This window comes from Myxine glutinosa, unplaced genomic scaffold, assembly GCF_964187855.1.
Source record: "Myxine glutinosa unplaced genomic scaffold, kmMyxGlut1.1 SCAFFOLD_3597, whole genome shotgun sequence".
Classification (NCBI taxonomy): domain Eukaryota; kingdom Metazoa; phylum Chordata; class Myxini; order Myxiniformes; family Myxinidae; genus Myxine; species Myxine glutinosa.
The window spans coordinates 3,776-28,816 of record NW_027619689.1 but is presented as its reverse complement, the minus strand read 5'-3'; the positions used below and the strand labels follow the sequence as shown (position 1 = coordinate 28,816).

The 25,041-nt window shown below is 35.5% G+C and overlaps 1 protein-coding gene across 1 annotated transcript; it reads left to right on the top strand.

The window, feature by feature from the left end:
- Positions 1-11,829: 11,829 nt before the first annotated feature.
- On the top strand, positions 11,830-13,551 carry LOC137410988 (uncharacterized). Its single transcript, XM_078769634.1, has 4 exons — positions 11,830-12,447; positions 12,550-12,678; positions 12,881-13,010; positions 13,235-13,551. Exons 1-4 carry the CDS (start codon positions 12,395-12,397, stop codon positions 13,532-13,534), a joined length of 612 nt encoding a protein of 203 aa, XP_078625760.1. The 5' UTR covers positions 11,830-12,394; the 3' UTR covers positions 13,535-13,551.
- The last annotated feature ends 11,490 nt before the right edge of the window (positions 13,552-25,041 follow it).

Sequence of the window (25,041 nt, the reverse complement as noted above, 5' to 3'; positions counted from 1 at the left end):
CCACTTTTCGCACTTGTGTTAGTGTTGAAAAACCACTTTTCGCACTTGTGTTGGTGCAGGAAACCACTTTTGCACTTGTATTAGTGTGGAAAAAACACTTTTTGCACTTGTGATAGTGTTGAAAAACCACTTTTCGCACTTGTGTTAGTGTTGAAAAACCACTGTTCGCACTTGTGTTGGTGCAGGAAACCACTTTTGCACTTGTATTAGTGTGGAAAAAACACTTTTTGCACTTGTGATAATGTTGAAAAACCACTTTTCGCACTTGTGTTAGTGTTGAAAAACCACTTTTCGCACTTGTGTTGGTGCAGGAAACCACTTTTGCACTTGTATTAGTGTGGAAAAAACACTTTTTGCACTTGTGATAGTGTTGAAAAACCACTTTTCGCACTTGTGTTAGTGTTGAAAAACCACTGTTCGCACTTGTGTTGGTGCAGGAAACCACTTTTGCACTTGTGTTAGTGTTGAAAAACCACTTTTCGCACTTGTGTTGGTGCAGGAAACCACTTTTGCACTTGTATTAGTGTGGAAAAAACTACTTTTCGCACTTGTGTTAGTGTTGAAAAACCACTTTTCGCACTTGTGTTAGTGTTGAAAAACCACTTTTCGCACTTGTGTTAGTGAAGGAAACCACTTTTCGCACTTGTGTTAGTGTTGAAAACCCACTTTTCGCACTTGTGCTAGTGTTGAAATTCCACTTTTCGCACTTGTGTTGGTGCAGGAAACCACTTTTGCACTTGTATTAGTGTGGAAAAAATACTTTTCGCACTTGTGTTAGTGTTGAACAACCACTTTTCGCACTTGTGTTGGTGAAGGAAACCACTTTTGCACTGGTATTAGTGTGGAAAAAAATTTTTTTGCACTTGTGATAGTGTTGAAAAACCACTTTTCGCACATGTGTTAGTGTTGAAAACCCACTTTTCGCACTTGTGTTGGTGCAGGAAACCACTTTTGCACTTGTATTAGTGTGGAAAAAAACACTGTTTGCACTTGTGATAGTGTTGAAAAACCACTTTTCGCACTTGTGTTAGTGTTGAAAAAACCACTTTTCGCACTTGTGTTGGTGCAGGAAACCACTTTTGCACTTGTATTAGTGTGGAAAAAACACTTTTTGCACTTGTGATAGTGTTGAAAAACGACTTTTTGCACTTGTGTTAGTGTTGAAAAACCACTGTTCGCACTTGTGTTGGTGCAGGAAACCACTTTTGCACTTGTATTAGTGTGGAAAAAAACACTTTTTGCACTTGTGATAGCGTTGAAAAACCACTTTTTCGCACTTGTGTTAGTGTTGAAAAACCACTTTTCGCACTTGTGTTGGTGCAGGAAACCACTTTTGCACTTGTATTAGTGTGGAAAAAACACTTTTTGCACTTGTGATAGTGTTGAAAAACCACTTTTCGCACTTGTGTTAGTGTTGAAAAACCACTTTTCGCACTTGTGTTAGTGTTGAAAAACCACTTTTCGCACCTGTGTTGGTGCAGGAAACCACTTTTGCACTTGTATTATTGTGGAAAAAACACTTTTTGCACTTGTGATAGTGTTGAAAAAACCATTTTTCGCACTTGTGTTAGTGTTGAAAAACCACTTTTCGCACTTGTGATGGTGCAGGAAACCACTTTTTGCACTTGTATTAGTGTGGAAAAAAACACTTTTTGCACTTGTGATAGTGTTGAAAAACCACTTTTCGCACTTGTGTTAGTGTTGAACAACCACTTTTCGCACTTGTGTTGGTGAAGGAAACCACTTTTGCACTGGTATTAGTGTGGAAAAAACACTTTTTGCACTTGTGATAGTGTTGAAAATCCACTTTTTGCACTTGTGGTGGTGCAGGAAACCACTTTTGCACTTGTATTAGTGTGGAAAAAACACTTTTTGCACTTGTGATCGTGTTGAAAAACCACTTTTCGCACTTGTGTTAGTGTTGAAAAACCACTTTTCGCACTTGTGTTAGTGTTGAAAAACACACTTTTCGCACTTGTGTTGGTGCAGGAAACCACTTTTTCACTTGTATTAGTGTGGAAAAAACACTTTTTGCACTTGTGATAGTGTTGAAAAACCACTTTTCGCACTTGTGTTAGTGTTGAAAAAACCACTTTTCGCACTTGTGTTGGTGCAGGAAACCACTTTTGCACTTGTGTTAGTGTGGAAAAAACACTTTTTGCACTTGTGATAGTGTTGAAAAAACCACTTTTCGCACATGTGTTAGTGTTGAAAACCCACTTTTCGCACTTGTGTTGGTGCAGGAAACCACTTTTTGCACTTGTATTAGTGTGGAAAAAACACTGTTTGCACTTGTGATAGTGTTGAAAAACCACTTTTCGCACTTGTGTTAGTGTTTAAAAACCACTTTTCGCACTTGTGTTGGTGCAGGAAACCACTTTTGCACTTGTATTAGTGTGGAAAAAAACACTTTTTGCACTTGTGATAGTGTTGAAAAAACCACTTTTTCGCACTTGTGTTAGTGTTGAAAAAACCACTGTTCGCACTTGTGTTGGTGCAGGAAACCACTTTTGCACTTGTATTAGTGTGGAAAAAACACTTTTTGCACTTGTGATAGCATTGAAAAACCACTTTTCGCACTTGTGTTAGTGTTGAAAAACCACTTTTCGCACTTGTGTTGGTGCAGGAAACCACTTTTGCACTTGTATTAGTGTGGAAAAACACTTTTTGCACTTGTGATAGTGTTGAAAAACCACTTTTCGCACTGTGTTAGTGTTGAAAAACCACTTTTCGCACTTGTGATGGTGCAGGAAACCACTTTTGCACTTGTATAAGTGTGGAAAAAAACACTTTTTGCACCTGTGATAGTGTTGAAAAACCACTTTTCGCACTTGTGTTGGTGTTGAACAACCACCTTTTCGCACTTGTGTTGGTGAAGGAAACCACTTTTGCACTGGTATTAGTGTGGAAAAAACACTTTTTGCACTTGTGATAGTGTTGAAAAACCACTTTCGCACTTGTGTTCGTGTTGAAAGCCACACTTTTCGCACTTGTGTTGGTGCAGGAAACCACTTTTGCACTTGTATTAATGTGGAAAAAAACACTTTTTGCACTTGTGATAGTGTTGAAAAACCACTTTTCGCACTTGTGTTAGTGTTGAAAAACCACTTTTCGCACTTGTGTCCGTGCAGGAAACCACTTTTGCACTTGTATTAGTGTGGAAAAAACACTTTTTGCACTTGTGATAGTGTTGAAAAACCACTTTTCGCACTTGTGTTAGTGTTGAAAAACCACTTTTCGCACTTGTGTTGGTGCAGGAAACCACTTTTGCACTTGTGTTAGTGTGGAAAAAAACACTTTTTGCACTTGTGATAGTGTTGAAAAACCACTTTTCACACATGTGTTAGTGTTGAAAACCCACTTTTCGCACTTGTGTTGGTGCAGGAAACCACTTTTGCACTTGTATTAGTGTGGAAAAAACACTGTTTGCACTTGTGATAGTGTTGAAAAACCACTTTTCGCACTTGTGTTAGTGTTGAAAAACCACTTTTTGCACTTGTGTTGGTGCAGGAAACCACTTTTGCACTTGTATTAGTGTGGAAAAAACACTTTTTGCACTTGTGATAGTGTTGAAAAACCACTTTTCGCACTTGTGTTAGTGTTGAAAAACCACTGTTCGCACTTGTGTTGGTGCAGGAAACCACTTTTGCACTTGTATTAGTGTGGAAAAAAACACTTTTTGCACTTGTGATAGCATTGAAAAACCACTTTTCGCACTTGTGTTAGTGTTGAAAAAACCACTTTTCGCACTTGTGTTGGTGCAGGAAACCACTTTTGCACTTGTATTAGTGTGGAAAAACACTTTTTGCACTTGTGATAGTGTTGAAAAACCACTTTTCGCACTGTGTTAGTGTTGAAAAACCACTTTTCGCACTTGTGATGGTGCAGGAAACCACTTTTGCACTTGTATTAGTGTGGAAAAAACACTTTTTGCACTTGTGATAGTGTTGAAAAACCACTTTTCGCACTTGTGTTGGTGTTGAACAACCACTTTTCGCACTTGTGTTGGTGAAGGAAACCACTTTTGCACTGGTATTAGTGTGGAAAAAACACTTTTTGCACTTGTGATAGTGTTGAAAAACCACTTTCGCACTTGTGTTCGTGTTGAAAGCCACACTTTTCGCACTTGTGTTGGTGCAGGAAACCACTTTTGCACTTGTATTAATGTGGAAAAAACACTTTTTGCACTTGTGATAGTGTTGAAAAACCACTTTTCGCACTTGTGTTAGTGTTGAAAAACCACTTTTCGCACTTGTGTCCGTGCAGGAAACCACTTTTGCACTTGTATTAGTGTGGAAAAAACCACGTTTCGCACTTGTGTTAGTGTTGAAAAACCACTTTTTGCACTTGCGATAGTGTTGAAAACCACTTTTCGCACTTGTGTTAGTGTTGAAAATCCACTTTTCGCACTTGTGTTAGTGTTGAAAAACCACTTTTCGCACTTGTGTTGGTGCAGGAAACCACTTTTGCACTTGTATTAGTGTGGAAAAAACACTTTTTGCACTTGTGATAGTGTTGAAAAACCACTTTTCGCACTTGTGTTAGTGTTGAAAAACCACTGTTCGCACTTGTGTTGGTGCAGGAAACCACTTTTGCACTTGTATTAGTGTGGAAAAAACACTTTTTGCACTTGTGATAATGTTGAAAAACCACTTTTCGCACTTGTGTTAGTGTTGAAAAACCACTTTTCGCACTTGTGTTGGTGCAGGAAACCACTTTTGCACTTGTATTAGTGTGGAAAAAACACTTTTTGCACTTGTGATAGTGTTGAAAAACCACTTTTCGCACTTGTGTTAGTGTTGAAAAACCACTGTTCGCACTTGTGTTGGTGCAGGAAACCACTTTTGCACTTGTGTTAGTGTTGAAAAACCACTTTTCGCACTTGTGTTGGTGCAGGAAACCACTTTTGCACTTGTATTAGTGTGGAAAAAACTACTTTTCGCACTTGTGTTAGTGTTGAAAAACCACTTTTCGCACTTGTGTTAGTGTTGAAAAACCACTTTTCGCACTTGTGTTAGTGAAGGAAACCACTTTTCGCACTTGTGTTAGTGTTGAAAACCCACTTTTCGCACTTGTGCTAGTGTTGAAATTCCACTTTTCGCACTTGTGTTGGTGCAGGAAACCACTTTTGCACTTGTATTAGTGTGGAAAAAATACTTTTCGCACTTGTGTTAGTGTTGAACAACCACTTTTCGCACTTGTGTTGGTGAAGGAAACCACTTTTGCACTGGTATTAGTGTGGAAAAAAATTTTTTTGCACTTGTGATAGTGTTGAAAAACCACTTTTCGCACATGTGTTAGTGTTGAAAACCCACTTTTCGCACTTGTGTTGGTGCAGGAAACCACTTTTGCACTTGTATTAGTGTGGAAAAAACACTGTTTGCACTTGTGATAGTGTTGAAAAACCACTTTTCGCACTTGTGTTAGTGTTGAAAAACCACTTTTCGCACTTGTGTTGGTGCAGGAAACCACTTTTGCACTTGTATTAGTGTGGAAAAAACACTTTTTGCACTTGTGATAGTGTTGAAAAACGACTTTTCGCACTTGTGTTAGTGTTGAAAAACCACTGTTCGCACTTGTGTTGGTGCAGGAAACCACTTTTGCACTTGTATTAGTGTGGAAAAAACACTTTTTGCACTTGTGATAGCGTTGAAAAACCACTTTTCGCACTTGTGTTAGTGTTGAAAAACCACTTTTCGCACTTGTGTTGGTGCAGGAAACCACTTTTGCACTTGTATTAGTGTGGAAAAAACACTTTTTGCACTTGTGATAGTGTTGAAAAACCACTTTTCGCACTTGTGTTAGTGTTGAAAAACCACTTTTCGCACTTGTGTTAGTGTTGAAAAACCACTTTTCGCACCTGTGTTGGTGCAGGAAACCACTTTTGCACTTGTATTATTGTGGAAAAAACACTTTTTGCACTTGTGATAGTGTTGAAAAACCATTTTTCGCACTTGTGTTAGTGTTGAAAAACCACTTTTCGCACTTGTGATGGTGCAGGAAACCACTTTTGCACTTGTATTAGTGTGGAAAAAACACTTTTTGCACTTGTGATAGTGTTGAAAAACCACTTTTCGCACTTGTGTTAGTGTTGAACAACCACTTTTCGCACTTGTGTTGGTGAAGGAAACCACTTTTGCACTGGTATTAGTGTGGAAAAAACACTTTTTGCACTTGTGATAGTGTTGAAAATCCACTTTTTGCACTTGTGGTGGTGCAGGAAACCACTTTTGCACTTGTATTAGTGTGGAAAAAACACTTTTTGCACTTGTGATCGTGTTGAAAAACCACTTTTCGCACTTGTGTTAGTGTTGAAAAACCACTTTTCGCACTTGTGTTAGTGTTGAAAAACACACTTTTCGCACTTGTGTTGGTGCAGGAAACCACTTTTTCACTTGTATTAGTGTGGAAAAAACACTTTTTGCACTTGTGATAGTGTTGAAAAACCACTTTTCGCACTTGTGTTAGTGTTGAAAAACCACTTTTCGCACTTGTGTTGGTGCAGGAAACCACTTTTGCACTTGTGTTAGTGTGGAAAAAACACTTTTTGCACTTGTGATAGTGTTGAAAAACCACTTTTCGCACATGTGTTAGTGTTGAAAACCCACTTTTCGCACTTGTGTTGGTGCAGGAAACCACTTTTGCACTTGTATTAGTGTGGAAAAAACACTGTTTGCACTTGTGATAGTGTTGAAAAACCACTTTTCGCACTTGTGTTAGTGTTGAAAAACCACTTTTCGCACTTGTGTTGGTGCAGGAAACCACTTTTGCACTTGTATTAGTGTGGAAAAAACACTTTTTGCACTTGTGATAGTGTTGAAAAACCACTTTTCGCACTTGTGTTAGTGTTGAAAAACCACTGTTCGCACTTGTGTTGGTGCAGGAAACCACTTTTGCACTTGTATTAGTGTGGAAAAAACACTTTTTGCACTTGTGATAGCATTGAAAAACCACTTTTCGCACTTGTGTTAGTGTTGAAAAACCACTTTTCGCACTTGTGTTGGTGCAGGAAACCACTTTTGCACTTGTATTAGTGTGGAAAAACACTTTTTGCACTTGTGATAGTGTTGAAAAACCACTTTTCGCACTGTGTTAGTGTTGAAAAACCACTTTTCGCACTTGTGATGGTGCAGGAAACCACTTTTGCACTTGTATAAGTGTGGAAAAAACACTTTTTGCACCTGTGATAGTGTTGAAAAACCACTTTTCGCACTTGTGTTGGTGTTGAACAACCACTTTTCGCACTTGTGTTGGTGAAGGAAACCACTTTTGCACTGGTATTAGTGTGGAAAAAACACTTTTTGCACTTGTGATAGTGTTGAAAAACCACTTTCGCACTTGTGTTCGTGTTGAAAGCCACACTTTTCGCACTTGTGTTGGTGCAGGAAACCACTTTTGCACTTGTATTAATGTGGAAAAAACACTTTTTGCACTTGTGATAGTGTTGAAAAACCACTTTTCGCACTTGTGTTAGTGTTGAAAAACCACTTTTCGCACTTGTGTCCGTGCAGGAAACCACTTTTGCACTTGTATTAGTGTGGAAAAACCACGTTTCGCACTTGTGTTAGTGTTGAAAAACCACTTTTTGCACTTGCGATAGTGTTGAAAACCACTTTTCGCACTTGTGTTAGTGTTGAAAATCCACTTTTCGCACTTGTGTTAGTGTTGAAAAACCACTTTTCGCACTTGTGTTGGTGCAGGAAACCACTTTTGCACTTGTATTAGTGTGGAAAAAACACTTTTTGCACTTGTGATAGTGTTGAAAAACCACTTTTCGCACTTGTGTTAGTGTTGAAAAACCACTGTTCGCACTTGTGTTGGTGCAGGAAACCACTTTTGCACTTGTATTAGTGTGGAAAAAACACTTTTTGCACTTGTGATAATGTTGAAAAACCACTTTTCGCACTTGTGTTAGTGTTGAAAAACCACTTTTCGCACTTGTGTTGGTGCAGGAAACCACTTTTGCACTTGTATTAGTGTGGAAAAAACACTTTTTGCACTTGTGATAGTGTTGAAAAACCACTTTTCGCACTTGTGTTAGTGTTGAAAAACCACTGTTCGCACTTGTGTTGGTGCAGGAAACCACTTTTGCACTTGTGTTAGTGTTGAAAAACCACTTTTCGCACTTGTGTTGGTGCAGGAAACCACTTTTGCACTTGTATTAGTGTGGAAAAAACTACTTTTCGCACTTGTGTTAGTGTTGAAAAACCACTTTTCGCACTTGTGTTAGTGTTGAAAAACCACTTTTCGCACTTGTGTTAGTGAAGGAAACCACTTTTCGCACTTGTGTTAGTGTTGAAAACCCACTTTTCGCACTTGTGCTAGTGTTGAAATTCCACTTTTCGCACTTGTGTTAGTGCAGGAAACCACTTTTGCACTTGTATTAGTGTGGAAAAAATACTTTTCGCACTTGTGTTAGTGTTGAACAACCACTTTTCGCACTTGTGTTGGTGAAGGAAACCACTTTTGCACTGGTATTAGTGTGGAAAAAAAATTTTTTGCACTTGTGATAGTGTTGAAAAACCACTTTTCGCACTTGTGTTAGTGTTGAAAAACCACTTTTCGCACTTGTGTTGGTGCAGGAAACCACTTTTGCACTTGTATTAGTGTGGAAAAAACACTTTTTGCACTTGTGATAGTGTTGAAAAACCACTTTTCGCACATGTGTTAGTGTTGAAAACCCACTTTTCGCACTTGTGTTGGTGCAGGAAACCACTTTTGCACTTGTATTAGTGTGGAAAAAACACTGTTTGCACTTGTGATAGTGTTGAAAAACCACTTTTCGCACTTGTGTTAGTGTTGAAAAACCACTTTTCGCACTTGTGTTGGTGCAGGAAACCACTTTTGCACTTGTATTAGTGTGGAAAAAACACTTTTTGCACTTGTGATAGTGTTGAAAAACGACTTTTCGCACTTGTGTTAGTGTTGAAAAACCACTGTTCGCACTTGTGTTGGTGCAGGAAACCACTTTTGCACTTGTATTAGTGTGGAAAAAACACTTTTTGCACTTGTGATAGCGTTGAAAAACCACTTTTCGCACTTGTGTTAGTGTTGAAAAACCACTTTTCGCACTTGTGTTGGTGCAGGAAACCACTTTTGCACTTGTATTAGTGCGGAAAAAACACTTTTTGCACTTGTGATAGTGTTGAAAAACCACTTTTCGCACTTGTGTTAGTGTTGAAAAACCACTTTTCGCACTTGTGTTAGTGTTGAAAAACCACTTTTCGCACCTGTGTTGGTGCAGGAAACCACTTTTGCACTTGTATTATTGTGGAAAAAACACTTTTTGCACTTGTGATAGTGTTGAAAAACCATTTTTCGCACTTGTGTTAGTGTTGAAAAACCACTTTTCGCACTTGTGATGGTGCAGGAAACCACTTTTGCACTTGTATTAGTGTGGAAAAAACACTTTTTGCACTTGTGATAGTGTTGAAAAACCACTTTTCGCACTTGTGTTAGTGTTGAACAACCACTTTTCGCACTTGTGTTGGTGAAGGAAACCACTTTTGCACTGGTATTAGTGTGGAAAAAACACTTTTTGCACTTGTGATAGTGTTGAAAAACCACTTTCGCACTTGTGTTCATGTTGAAAGCCACACTTTTCGCACTTGTGTTGGTGCAGGAAACCACTTTTGCACTTGTATTAATGTGGAAAAAACACTTTTTGCACTTGTGATAGTGTTGAAAAACCACTTTTCGCACTTGTGTTAGTGTTGAAAAACCACTTTTCGCACTTGTGTTCGTGCAGGAAACCACTTTTGCACTTGTATTAGTGTGGAAAAACCACGTTTCGCACTTGTGTTAGTGTTGAAAAACCACTTTTTGCACTTGCGATAGTGTTGAAAACCACTTTTCGCACTTGTGTTAGTGTTGAAAATCCACTTTTCGCACTTGTGTTAGTGTTGAAAAAACACTTTTTGCACTTGTGTTGGTGCAGCAAACCACTTTTGCACTTGTATTAGTGTGGAAAAAACACTTTTTGCACTTGTGATAGTGTTGAAAAACCACTTTTCGCACTTGTGTTAGTGTTGAAAAACCACTTTTCGCACTTGTGTTGGTGCAGGAAACCACTTTTGCACTTGTATTAGTGTGGAAAAAACACTTTTTGCCCTTGTGATAGTGTTGAAAAACCACTTTTCGCACTGGTGTTGGTGAAGGAAACCACTTTTCGCACTTGTGTTAGTGTTGAAAACCCACTTTTCTCACATGTGTTAGTGAAGGAAACCACTTTTCGCACTTGTGTTAGTGTTGAAAATCCACTTTTTGCACTTGTGGTGGTGCAGGAAACCACTTTTGCACTTGTATTAGTGTGGAAAAAACACTTTTTGCACTTGTGATCGTGTTGAAAAACCACTTTTCGCACTTGTGTTAGTGTTGAAAAACCACTTTTCGCACTTGTGTTAGTGTTGAAAAACACACTTTTCGCACTTGTGTTGGTGCAGGAAACCACTTTTGCACTTGTTAACGCACAGGTTGTAAACCTGGTGCGTTATAGCGTTTGCCTGGGAATTTCGGGCGCTCAAAAGTGAAGCTAGTTTCTGTCACCCATTTCTGTCGCTCATTTCTGTCGCTCATTTCTGTCGCTCAGATGTGTAAACATGACGTCATCAAATCTATATTTATAGGATAGGTTATAGGAGATATATATGTTATAGGATAGGAATATAGGACCCAAATGACCCAGAGGACCCAAATGACCCAGAGGACCCAAATGACCCAGAGGACCCAAATGACCCAGAGGACCCAAATGACCCAGAGGACCCAAATGACCCAGAGGACCCAAATGACCCAGAGGACCAAAATGACCCAGAGGACCCAAATGACCCAGAGGACCCAAATGACCCAGAGGACCCAAATGACCCAGAGGACCCAAATGACCCAGAGGACCCAAATGACCCAGAGGACCCAAATGACCCAGAGGACCCAAATGACCCAGAGGACCCAAATGACCCAGAGGACCCAAATGACCCAGAGGACCCAAATGACCCAGAGGACCCAAATGACCCAGAGGACCCAAATGACCCAGAGGACCCAAATGACCCAGAGGACCCAAATGACCCAGAGGACCCAAATGACCCAGAGGACCCAAATGACCCAGAGGACCCAGAGGACCCAAATGACCCAGAGGACCCAAATGACCCAGAGGACCCAAATGACCCAGAGGACCCAAATGACCCAGAGGACCCAAATGACCCAGAGGACCCAAATGACCCAGAGGACCCAAATGACCCAGAGGACCCAAATGACCCAGAGGACCCAAATGACCCAGAGGACCCAAATGACCCAGAGGACCCAAATGACCCAGAGGACCCAAATGACCCAGAGGACCCAAATGACCCAGAAGTAGTGTAATAATGTTGCTTCTGGGACACCTCCGTTTAACATGGGAAATCCCTATCTAATGTCATTTACCCCCTTGTCTTTTTCAAAAATCATAAACACCTCTATTTCTCCCACCCTCATCTTTATGAACCTTTTGTCTGTAGTACCTATCCTTAATGTTGTTCATTAGACCACTCAAACACTACAAATATTTGTTTTCTCTTATAGACCTATCATCCTTCTTCTACATATCATCTGGCAGATTAATCTTTGACCCACTCAAACATTGACCCATTCACTTCCATATTAATTTTTCCCCTCCCTCATTGCCCCTAAACACCTCTATTTCTCTCACCCTGTTCTTTACTAACCTTCTAACCTTTTGACATGTTATCCTTATTCATTAGACCACTTAAACACCTGTGATCCTTCTGACCTTATGAACCTTTTAACCTTTTACTCTTAATATCATCTGGTGAATATAACCCACTCAAACAACGACCCTACAAATATTTGTTTATGTGTAGGAAATAATTTATTTCGCCTCCAACTTCCATCACCATCTAATATATTATTAAAGAAGAGGTTTGAGTTTGGTTCTTTTTCAAGATATTTTAACTGAGCTAAGATAAAATGGTAAACCTCCCTCAATGTTCTTGTTTGAGCACCTCCAGTGCCACATACCATTTTAAAATTATAGTATATATTTTCCTGACAACCATCAAAGTTTTCCGTCCACTCAAAAATATTTCCATGTTTTTTACCCAACTCACCGGTATTTAAATTAATTCTCTTATTTGTTTTGTGAACTTTTTTACCAGTTGCCTTTTCAATAAGTCTTATTTGATATTTTTCACATTCATTAAGGATGCCATACTTAAACCTCGAACCTTTTTTTAATTAAAGAAAGAAATGGCATGTTGCTTAACTTTACAAGAAATGACGCGTTGGGAATTTCTCATGGTCTTATTTCCTGTTTCCTCGAAATGTTAAAGCTGAGTTCTGTTCCCGAAAATACATTTTGGACATTATAAAAGTCGTGTTGTCGTGCTGTTTTCATAATTACGAATCGATGAAGATGAACGACAACTCGTCTTATTCCAGTGATGAAGAATACTCACAAGGGTAAGTTTGAACTGTTTGAACATTCAGAATTGAACTGTTGGTGAGAGCTTTGTATGTGATTAATTTAAATTTATATAACATGATATATTTTTTTTATTACAGCAATTCAGGTTTTGAAAATGACCTGGTCTTGGCAGAAAATGAAGTTTTTCCGAAAGAGATTTACAACGAGGCGAATGAGCATTTAAACCATTTGCCAGTTTCACCGTTCTTAGAGGATTCATGTAAAAGGTATGACACTAAATAAAATACGTTGGTGTTAAATGACGCTGCCTTAGTGTGTGTGTATGTGTGTGTATGTGTATGTGTGTGTGTGTATGTGTGTGTGTTTGTGTGTGTATGTGAGTGTATGTATCTGTGAAAGTGTGTGCGTGTGTGTGATGTTTTGTCGGGCTTACTTCAGCATAGTAATTTCTCCTTATTTTGTTTGCAGTATTAACCTCGAAGACCAAAATTTTGAGTGGGATGATTTTGATCTCCCAAGGAGTGGTTATTTCCTACCAACCTGTGGTACTCTTCATTTTCAACTCAACGATCTTGACGCTAAGCTGGATTTTTTCGAGGTAAGCATGTGTGTACGTGTGTGTATGTGGTTCACCGTTTATAATAGGTACACCATATCCCTGCGCATCATAAGAGGTGATTCAAGGTTGGTGTCAGGAAGGGCATCCGACCCTATATTAATAATAATAATAATAATACATTTATTTTGTATAGCGCTTTTCAAGACGCTTTGACATGGAACATAAATATGAAATAAATATCTCTCCCCTCTTGTCTTTAATAGAAAGAGATTCAAAACCTGAAGACATCTGCTGAACCAACCTTTGACTTGTGCTGGGAAGAAATTGATGACTTATGCTGGGGAGAAGTTGAATGTATACCTCAAGAAAAATGTTTTAATAATATAAAGATTTTAATGTTTTCAATATTTATATATATTTGTTTTGTTTACAATTATTTAATTCTTAATTACAAAAAGAGAATAAAGGAAAAGGGACAGGAAGGTGCGTCCCCCTCCCTTGGCCCCCCCTCATCCCACCCCTCCCCTCCCCTTGTGTGTGTGGGGAAGGTGGGGGTGGGATGAGGGGGGATCAAGGGTGGGGGACGCACTGGGGGTGGGGGATGATGGGTGTGGTCTGTGTGGGCGGGGTCTGTGTGGGCGGGGTCTGTGTGGGTGGGGTCTGTGTGGGCGTGGTCTGTGTGGGTGTGGCTTATGATTTTTGTTTATTTAATATTTTTTTTATTACCACTAATTAAATTAGCTAATCTGGGTGGGGTGAATATAAATGTTGTTTAATGAATTATTAGCTTTGTTTTTTGTAATTCTTGCGAGTAAAATGAACCCAAGATTTCTTCTCCATTTAAATCATTTAATTTGTAAGTCCAAGGGACTGTATCCATTACATCAATGATTTTAAATAATTCACGAGTCCATTTTTGTGTATAACCTTTCTCAAAATGGCTTTTCCATTTGTATATCCTTACCATATCACCAACTTTGAACTTGGGCTTTCTCAAATTAATCTCCTTTTCATATTCTAATTTTTTAAATGTTTCTGATGGTTTTGATTTTGTTGATGAATGAACTGTATTATTGTAATTATCTACAATATCCTGAATTAAATACACCCATTTTTGAGAACTGAGTTGTGTGAATTTTTTATATAATTTCTCTTTTAAAGTACGATTAAAACGCTCAATAACAACTGCCTTTCCTTCATTAAAGGTGCTGTATAATTTAATACCCTTCCCCTTAAGAAATTTCATGAATATTTTGTTATAGAACTCTGTTCCCTCATCAGTCCATAACTTCTTTGGTTTCCTTTTATCCCGATCAAATATTCGCTTAAAGGCTAACATTAAAGTATCACCCCTTTTATTTTTTAAAGGGACAACCCAGGCAAATCTACTCCTCAAATCAATAACGGTTAAAGCATACCTGTATCCCCTGTCATTATTCAATTCAATTAAATCAGCGGACCATATGTGGTCGGTGTATTTAGAATAAACCTTCCTTCTTTTAAACTTTGTGATTATAGGTTTGTGTAATTCTTCAGCCAAAAGCTCCTCAGTCTTGATGACATCATTAGAGCCTAATAGTTTTTTGAGGAATAACCAAGACCAAGTTTCAATTTAGCATTTATCAAATTTCTCACAATAAACCTATCAACTTTCTCTCTCAACGTTGGATTTTGTATCAAAGACAAATTATACAACATTTCGCTGTCGGCTTTATGTTTTTCAGTCAACGTAGTGGTATCCCCATAAGCAATATCATGCTTCATACACACTTCATCAACCCTATTTGTAGGTTTAGACCAAGGTTTAGGATTGTTAGCCTCATCTAATCTTTTATCCAAGTTTGTTCCTGGACCACAGAAAGAATACCCTGGAAGGTGTAATTCCCCTGGAATTCCAGTTGTTGTAAATTTACTTCCTGACAGAAACTTTTGTATGTCTCCTCCTCTTTTAGGAGAGATGAATTGGCACTTTTTAGAGCCACACACTTGACATATTCCTTTTTGACAAACTCTATTATTTTTAGCTTTAACATAAGAGATATTTTTAGATTTAGTTTTCTTTTTACATTTGAGACAATAACTCATATTTATTTATCAGAAAAATTCCGACAGAGTATCAAAACCTTTTTGGTTTTCAACATATACATTTCAATCTTGATTTTTAAAACATAAAGAATCCTAAGGAATGCCTTCACTCTCTCCTCCATTTATTTACAAATAAAACTAACTAAAGTCAATTACACCGACATCATCAACCACATAATCTTTTCCTTCTTCTTCTTCTTTATCCCCACTTTCTCATTTAAATCTCCTCCCTGAAACTGAAGACATTGACGTCGTTATTCTTGAAAATAATATTTTCATTAGACTTCTCATTTCTTTATTTTCCTCCTCAGTGCGTTGAGTTTGATTTATTTGCTGTAATACCTTCAATCTTTTATTAATCTCACTGATTTCCATCTTTTTATATTTTTCCTCCCTCTCTCTTTGCTCCCTCTCCTCCTTCTCTCTTTTCTCCCTTTCCTCCTTCTCTCTTTTCTCCCTTTCCTCCCTCTCCTCCTCCTTTTTCTCCCTTTCCTCCTTCTCCTTTTTCTCTCTTTTCTCCCTTTCCTCCCTCTCCTCCTCCTTTTTCTCCCTTTCCTCCTTCTCCTTTTTCTCTCTTTCCTCCTTCTCTTCTTTAACTCCTTCCTCATTTATCTTAGCAATTTTTGATATCAATATTTTCACAGCATTCATTCTTTCTTTATTTTCCTCTTCGGTGAGTTGAGATTTATCTTCTTGCTGTAATACATCCACTCTTTTTTGAATCGCTCTGATTTCCATCTCCCTCTCCCCCCTCTCTCTTTGTTCCCTCTCCTCCTTCTCTCTTTTCTCTCTTTTCTCCTTCTCTTCTTCAACTCCTTCCTCATCCCTTGCTACCCTTGAGTTTAAACCCCAAAGAATATTATACATATACTCATCTGGATTTTGAGATATTCTTGTATCTATAATTATTTTTCTCATAATAGGATACCAATAAGATTTGTTGACGATTTCTAAAAGAGTTTTATATTTCATAACTTTGAGAAGTTCATTTTTATTTAATATTTTAAACAAGTCTCTATTTGTGGGTTTAACAATATCAGTATAAGGCCAGTTTTTTATGACAAAATTCCCATGTATATGCTCCAAATCATAAGGTATGTAATACCGAGCACCCTTTTCTTGTAGGTATCCTTGAATACAAAAATTATAATTCTCTTGTAGTCTTCTTCCTGCCATTTATGTATCAGAAATATATGTGAGATTAATATTATGACAGGTAATACCACCCCATCTTCCCACTACCAAATCGGTTTGTATTCCTCGGCTTTCTATCCTTATCTCATTACCTTCCTTCTTTGTCATGCGAACCATCGCTATACTATCATATATTTTTATTTTCTTAAAATCACGTATTTGTTGTTTACTAATTGTACTTCCACATAAATCCTTATCTTCACCAAGTGGATAATATTCTTCTTTACGAGACTGATTTAAATCATGTAGGTCTTCTATGTTTATTGAAAAAGACCAATTATACCCTAAATCAGGCATATCATACCCCCATTTATTAATTCGCATATTAACTAAATGTCCTTCTTTATAAAATTTAATTGTAAGCAGGTAGTTAAATTCAATGAGGAAAGGTGTATGGTCAGTATAACCAGGTGTTGTGGTTGTAAATTTTACTTGTTTCACAAAACGTGCTGTTTTCTTTAAAGATATATATTGTGATAAATCACTGAATCTAATCAAGTCATTCGCATCTGTAGGGTTTGGATAATTGATTAATTTATAAGTATTCTTCATATTAATATTTTTACTTACACTATATTTTTGTCGTTCAGCCTGTGCCTTTGTATAATAATTTGATAAATCAATATCCTGAGAGGATTTTCCAAAGATAGAACCATCTTTTCCAACATAGGTCATTTATATTAGATAAAAAATGATATCATAAAAATTTTCATTATTGTTGAGTTGAAATAATACATATAAACATAATTGGCCACAACATTTAGAATTAATTTCTTGAACTTGGAATGTTTGATAAACACCATTCTGTAAGAATTGTATTACTTCAACAGGTGGTGGCATACCATAACTATCAAAATAATATTTATCCTGACTATTATGAATACAAACCCAATGAGAACCATTCTGTGTGTCTAAATTCATAATAATATTCTTTGTATTCTTATTTATATGTATTAATTCATCTCTCATACAAATAACCACATTATCAATTTTTAGTGTTTTACAATACTTAGCTAGTTCTATATTTGACGTTGTATTCTTTCCAAATTGTTTAAACCATTTATCCATTTATTTATGAGAAAGATACAATCCATTACCCCGTTTAGTTAGTTTAACACCCGCTTGAGCGATAGAGGAAAGCATATCTCCAACCAACAATCTAGCTTTATCAGGTAGACTTTCAAGTTTTTGAGCAAAATCTACAATTACACCACTTCCACTAATTTGTTTCTCCAACTCCTTGTTATGTCTTTCCAATTCTTTTTGAGCTTTTAGTTGTGCCTTCCTTTCGTTAGCAGTTTTTACCGCTGCTGAAATACCACCAGTCAATGCTCCCGCCGCACTTAAACCAGCAAATAAAGGAATTAGAAACGGGAGAAATCCTCCTCTTGACTCATCTATTGAATATTTCTTTAACATAGGTTTCGTCATTTTAATTTTAAGTGATCCAACATCATTTAGTGTTTTTACTTGTGTGTGTGTGAGTAAAACATCAATTCTTACAGCTCCTTTTCTTTGAATTGTATTAACATTAATAATACAAGGCTTTTGATTTTGAATACAAGATGTTAATTTATTAAGATTGATTTGATTAACATATACCCCAACCATTTATTTATGAGAAAAAACCTATGTGATATTAATCATAACACCATTATCTGTATTAATCTGTAATTCTGTTTCCTCCAAAAGCAAACAATATGCATTAACCTCTTCACTCTCCCCTCTTTCAATGTATAGAGAAGTATCCACTCGATTAGACTTTATAGTTTCCTTTTGAGAACTCAGGTCAATTGCGTAGATTGTATATAAACCTTTAAATGCAACCATATCCAAAATAGGATCATTATTACCATTACTTTCACACACTTTTTGGTAGGACTTGTAGGCTTCCGCATAATCATTTTTTTCCCAATCAATTTCCAATCTATCTCGCGGATAAAATGTGCCATCAAGAGAAACCCGAAGTTGTTTCACCTTAGCATTATCACTCAGCGCATTATTCTTATTAGTACCCTCCTCTCCATCTGGTTTTTTAAAAATGAGCCATAGGTATCGTGGCTTTCCTTCAAGAACACCCAAATTCCAAGTGTAGGTAGTGTGTTCCAGTTTAACGTGTTGACATCTTCTTTTAAGGTATGATACATTTAGCGGTTTCTTTGAGTTAAGTCTTCTATTTAACATCTCCTCCGTTTTAAGATTAGGAGTATATTCATTGATATACCAACACAAATCATTAATAACAAATTTATTATTGTCGCCAAAAGCATTTTCAGCCCCAAAAAGCAATCTATTTACATTATCATTCCTTTGTAGTTGAAATCTAATTTTAAGACCATACAAAACTTTATCATAATCACAAAATCCAAATATACCTTTAAGAGGTACTGCTACGGTAAAACTATTCTCAGCTTTTGCGTCATCATTATACATTGACTTCCTTTGACTATAACCAGGGTCTGTGTTTGTTCCCGTTGACATATCAGGAATAAAGCCTTCAACAGCTCCCTTACCCATTCTATCACCAAACGAATATAGTGTAAATTTCATCATTTCAGATGTAGCAGAGACATAATCAACCGCTTCAACCTCTTGTGTTCCAATATACAGGCGAACACTGTCAAACATTTTCCAGAAGAAATCATTTACGAGTGTAGCATTAGTATTATTCGCAGCCTTAGTGAATTTAAATTTACACAGCAAGAAACTATCAGCTATATTCAAGTAAGTTTGTTGATTATTTATTTCAAAACTTTTTGTTCCGTTTGAATTCCAGTCGGTTCCTGTAATAGCATTTACCTTAAAATAGTCTTCCTTTTTAGTAGAGTTTGAAATGATAATCGTATCATCCAAATCATAGATACTATCAATCGCTTCCATACTTGTATTTATATAGTATTAAAATTGTTGAAACCCTGACCCAAGTATTTTAATGATTTTTTGTCGTTCTTGTGAAGATAGTTGAGTTTTACCTTTTTTAATTTCTTTGATTGCTTGTAATTTATGGGACTCCTTTTGAGCATCTTTTATACTCTTTACAACACCTGCTACATTTCCCATGAGAGAAGCAGTTGAACCAATTAGGTCTTTATGTTTAAGAATGGTTGAACCAATACCCATTAGAGTATCAATTATCCCATCTCCTTTATTTCGAAATTGATGACCCACACCCCGTTGTCTCTTAGGTTTATAGTATCCTTTACCCACATACCTTGTATAGTCTGGTGAAAGGAACATGCCCTCCCCTGTAATTATTTTATATTTTCCCAACTCGTGTTTTCTTACAATAACCATTATTTATTTATTGAAAAACTTCACGTAGGTGAATTCTGATGGATATAATTTCATCATTAAAGGATATCATACGATTATCTTGGTCGGTTATCCTAAAATTTACTCTGTATATGGTTTTTCCTGACACAGGTAAATAGACAAGATTTTTTGGTTCCATATTAAATTTATAACCAATCGGGGTTGAGTATGCACTGAATGAAAATATTGTATTTGTTCTTATTCCATCGTTATAAGCACCATCAATCAAATCACAATGAATTAATACTGAATTTATACCGGAGGATATTTGGATAACATTATCACTGTAAAACGTCCCGTTATTTTCAATCTTTTTTGAAGAGAAACCCAATAGCTCTCTAAACGAATTTTCAATCGTGAAATCAACTTTATAATTATTTTTAAGTTTAATAGTTGATTTTGAAGTGTGTTTTTGAATATCTATTACAATATTTTTTGGTTCATCACCTTTTTCTTTCATAAGGCGAGAGACTTCTGAAGATATTTGAGAAATCTCGTAAGCTCCAGGTGAAACAGTTATAGTTTTGTAGGCAGTGCCTGGATTATAACTAAACTTGTTGTTTTTCTCTGTGATATTAAAAAGGGTATTGTAAGTTTCCATTGACAATAAAGATGCCTCATATGAGGTAAGGGGGTCAAGTTGTAGTGGGTAAGGGAATGAAGCTGTGTAATCGCTCGTTGTGAAATTAAAACTAAGAATTGTGCTTCTCATCTTATTTAATATCTAATAAAATATCTTTGTATTGACATTTATTAATTATTTTCATATTCATCAACTGATCTAAAATGGCTGAGGATTCATTAAAACAATTGTTGTTTCCAGCCTTCTTACTACCTAACAACAATAATAGCCTATTAACTAATTGTGATGGGTCATTTGGAAGAAAACTAACACCCGAACCAAGCTTACTTAAAGCATCAATAATATGTTTCTCCTTCTCATTCTTCTTACTTTTACCAGCAACAGAAACTCCATAATCAAGTGCATTTAACAACTCAATATATACCCTATCTTCCTCTCTTTCCATATCAAGTGGTTCCTCAAAATATTTTGAACCGCTGAATCCGGGGTTTGTTAGAAGAAACATTAATCTTGGAGTTAATTTAACATTTGGTTGAGTAGAACTCAAGAACATCAATTCATCATTAAATATCAATACCTTTTCTTCCACAAGATGAAACACTGCTGGTTCTTCTGTTGGAATGAGACCTGCTCTGGTTTTTGAACCCGCCGAATATTCATTGTTTTGAAGAGCTTCCACAACATAATTAGGGGGTTGATTTACCTGCTCAAGTTTCCGAAATAATCCCTCGTCATCATATTCTAATTCACCAAGTTCTTGTTTTGTTATCTGACTAAAATCTTTGAGCATTTGAAGTTTTTTCGGAGTAAATTCTACCGTGGGAACTGTAGGTGATTGTTGAGTTTTCAAAAGTGGTTTAAAGAATTTCTCTTGTTTTCTTTCAAAGGCTTCTTCACCAGTTAGTTTCTGTCTCCGTTTCTTCTTTATCTCTTCCTGTTGTTTAACAACTTTTGAAACTAATTGTTGATGTTCCTTAAACTTTCTTTCTCTTTCTTCGGTATTCATTTTCTGTATTTATTTATTGAAAAATATCATTTAATGAATTGTAAAGGTCAATGGGAAAATTTTCCTTTTCTTCATCATTATAGTAAATGTGTTGAAATAAATCTTTTTCTTTAAATATTTCATCAAATTCTTTATTGGTATTAATACGAGTTGTTATTTCTTCTTCACTAATACTTGTATCTCTGCTTTTCATACGTTTGCGTTGAATCTCCTCATCGATATCAAAACCGAATGATAAAATCTTAACTCCATCACCACACAATTGTTTAATAATTTGTCTCATTCCTTCAGGATTAGTTTCTAAAATCCCAAGACCATTAGATTTTACTTTATTTAACTCACTCTTACAATGTGAATATTTTGTAGAACCAAGAGAGACCTCCTCAAATATTTGACCTTCGTTCCTCAATCGCATATGTTCCTCCATTGAAATGTAGTAATAATCTTTCCCTTCTACTTCTCCTGGTCGCTTTGCTCTGGTTGTAGTACTCACAAAACGAATCATAGGGTGTTTTTTAAAAAAACTTACAATCTTTTCATTTTTACTATTCAAGAGTTTAGATTTATGAAAGTTCTTTCCAGAAGCAGATTTACCCACAAGGTTAATAATAATTGTTGTCATTTATATATGTAATTATGTTTAAAATAAAAATACATCCTTTAATATCTCATCTTGTTTCACAACAATATATTTATATTTTCCAATCGTGTGTTTCATATAATTTTCAAATTCTTTTTTACTACATAACGTAGAGCAATTATCTCTCCAAAAATTATTTACATCTATTGAATTTAACTTAAATAAAATAAAAGTATTGGCATTGTTTCTTATTGAGCGTCGAGGGAGTTGAAAATATGACTGACTAAGATAAATACAATTACAAGAAGAATGTCTCCCTCTTGTATAGTAGCTGTCCATTACTGTTTGGTTTCTCTCATTAACACAATCATCAAAGATGACGAGGTTCTTTTTTGATTTATCTAAATCTTGAGGTGAAGGTATATCATCCGTATTATCACTGAGAATACAAGTTATGGGTTTTGGTTTCGATTTTGATTTCTGTGTATCACAAAATAATTGTATTATATCTTCAATATTATAATCATTTAGTTTGTTTTGAAGTTTAAATAAACCGATAATGTCTTCCTTTTTAAGACCTGCATTAAAACCCTGTGAGAGTAGTTGATACTCGGGTTGAAAACTAGACTTTGTAAAAATTATTAAATTATCATAATCTAAAAAATTAGGACCAAGGAGCATCTTTAAAAGTAAACAGGTTTTTCCACATCCGCTTGAACCAACTATTAGACATCTCAATGAATTTGGAATGTTTTTATGGTTATTAAATTTTATCTTATTTTCCCAAACGGGTAAAAAATCATTCATTTATATATTTGGAAAACAAGTCATCTAACTTTTTTTGAGCTATTTTAGAAACTCTATATTTTATCCTGAGTTCGGGTTTAATTTCAAAATAATTCATTATTTTATTTATATAGTATCTTGTATTAACATTTCCATTAAAATTATTTTGAATAATAAATATCATTAAACCCTTATACATTTCCTCAATACAAATAGTCTCTTCCCTTGAAAGAAATGGTGTATTATCATCACAATACTTAACATTCATCTCTCTTATTAATCTTGTAAAGTAATTCATTTTTGGTTCTAATTTAAAAGAGTTATATATATTTTTATATTTTTTATTATCATTAATTAAAATTAAATCACAGAAAATACATTGTTTATATGAACCCTCATTATTAAGCCCTATTCTATCACAAGCCGGACAATTCTCTAATTTATCATATGGAGAGTCTGGAAATTCTAAATATCCTTCAGAACTTATCATATTTATGTGGTAAATTTTTGCTTAAACTAAACGCAAGTTTATTCATTAATAAATACAATGTTTCAAAGCACAAAAGACAAATTTCAATCAATCTCTACTTCGGTGGAAGATATAGAAAAATATGTCAAAGATGTTAAATTGAACAAAGATAAATATGGAAATTTTTGGGTAAAACCAGTTATGGAAAATAACATGAGCCCCTCTATTTCATTTAAAGGAAGAGCTCTAACTATACCTGGAAAGACATCCATTAAAGTAAATCTAACAAAAGTTTCTCCTCTACTCCTGGCAATTTATTCAAAGCTTGAAAAAGTGATTGACCACGATACTTTGAAAAAGAATGATAAGACCATTAATAATTCTAGAGGAGACATTTGTATTTTCTTTAATAATCCAAAGGGTGTAGATCTAAGTAAAATGAATGATGTTAATATTTCTGGCGAAATGTCATTTCGTTCTATGATAGTTAGAGATTATTTAAAGATAACTTTTGATATAAAAATTGTAGAGATTGAATCTGTTAATGAAAGAAAGTATATAGATATTGATGGGAATATTTTTCTTGCTAATTAAATATGAGTCAATACAGCAGTGAAGATTTTACTATTTCATTGAACTCGGACGATAGTGATGATAGTATTTCATTGAACTCGGACGATAGTGATGATAGTATTTCATTGAACACAGATGATAGTTATGATACTAATAGTTTGTGCTCAAATGATAGTTATGAGAGTAGCTTTATTGATGACTCTGAGTATGATTCTGAGTATTCATGTGATAGTTATGACTTAGATGATTCTGAGTGAAAAAGTGTTTTAGTTTAAGCACAGCGATATATATAAAACGGAGCTGTAAAGCTCAAAAGTGTTTTATTTTAAGCACAGTGATATATATAAAACACCACGTTTTCTCACGCTATAAATATGGTTTATTGTGATACTTGCGAGAAGGAAGTAAAATATTATAAACAACATATTCTCACCGCAAAACATACATACAACATTTTAAACAAACTTTCCCCTCTTCCACCTGAAACAAAACACTGTTCTACATGTAATAAAAATATCCTCAAGAAAGGCTTCAAAATACATCTTAAAACAAATCTACATTTATCAAATTTTATCACAACTAAAAACTCTGATGGAGCATTCAAAGGACATATTAAAATAAGAGTCTTTAACTTCAAACCTCCTGAACCAGAGTCTATAGTTGATGCTGTAGAAATAGTTAAACCTGCTGTTCAAACGTTGATTGAAAAAACACTAAAGGAAATGAAACCACTTAAATTTTATATGGGAGTAAAATTAGAAATGACAAAGGATGAAGGAGTTATAGATGCACCATACATGAGAACTGAGCCACACTTTATATCTTCATATCAAGATTTTAAAACATCAGGAGTCTATGATGAACTTATTAAACAAGAGCAAGATGTGGATAATTCAATCGTAGGAAGTGGATTCAATATAGGAAAAATTATTTACATAGACATTCATATTCTTAAATCAGATCCTCTAAAAGCTTCTTCTTACATTGATTTACCCAGTGTTATCAAAAATAGAAAAGCAGTTATCAATATCAAAAATAAAGACAATAAATGTTTTCTCTGGTCTATTTTAGCACACTTACATCCTCCACATTTTCATGATGAAAGAGTATCTCATTATAAAAAATATGAGAATACATTAAATACGAAAGATCTAAAGTTTCCGATGACTTTAAATGATATTCCTAAATTTGAAAAGATGAATAATTTATCAGTTAATGTTTATGGTCTAACAGAAACAAACAACATTCAGGTTTTAAAGCTTTCTGACAATTGTAAACAAACTCATATTAATCTTCTATATTTTAATTCAGACGAAAATTCACATTATACATACATCAAAGATATTGCTAAATTAATAAAACCACAAGTCTGTAAGAGAACAAATAAAATATATATTTGTTTGCGTTGTCTTAACTTCTTCAATTCACAAGAAAGATTAGATAAACATTCAAATTATTGTGGCGAACATAAATCAACGGTAA

Excerpts from the sequence above, each read along its gene's own strand:
- LOC137410988 (XM_078769634.1), top strand. The coding sequence starts at position 12,395 with ATGAAGATGAACGACAACTCGTCTTATTCCAGTGATGAAGAATACTCA. Across the intron at positions 12,448-12,549 it reads GATGAAGAATACTCACAAGG|CAATTCAGGTTTTGAAAATG; the intron begins GTAAGTTTGAAC and ends TTTTTATTACAG. Across the intron at positions 13,011-13,234 it reads CTAAGCTGGATTTTTTCGAG|AAAGAGATTCAAAACCTGAA; the intron begins GTAAGCATGTGT and ends TGTCTTTAATAG.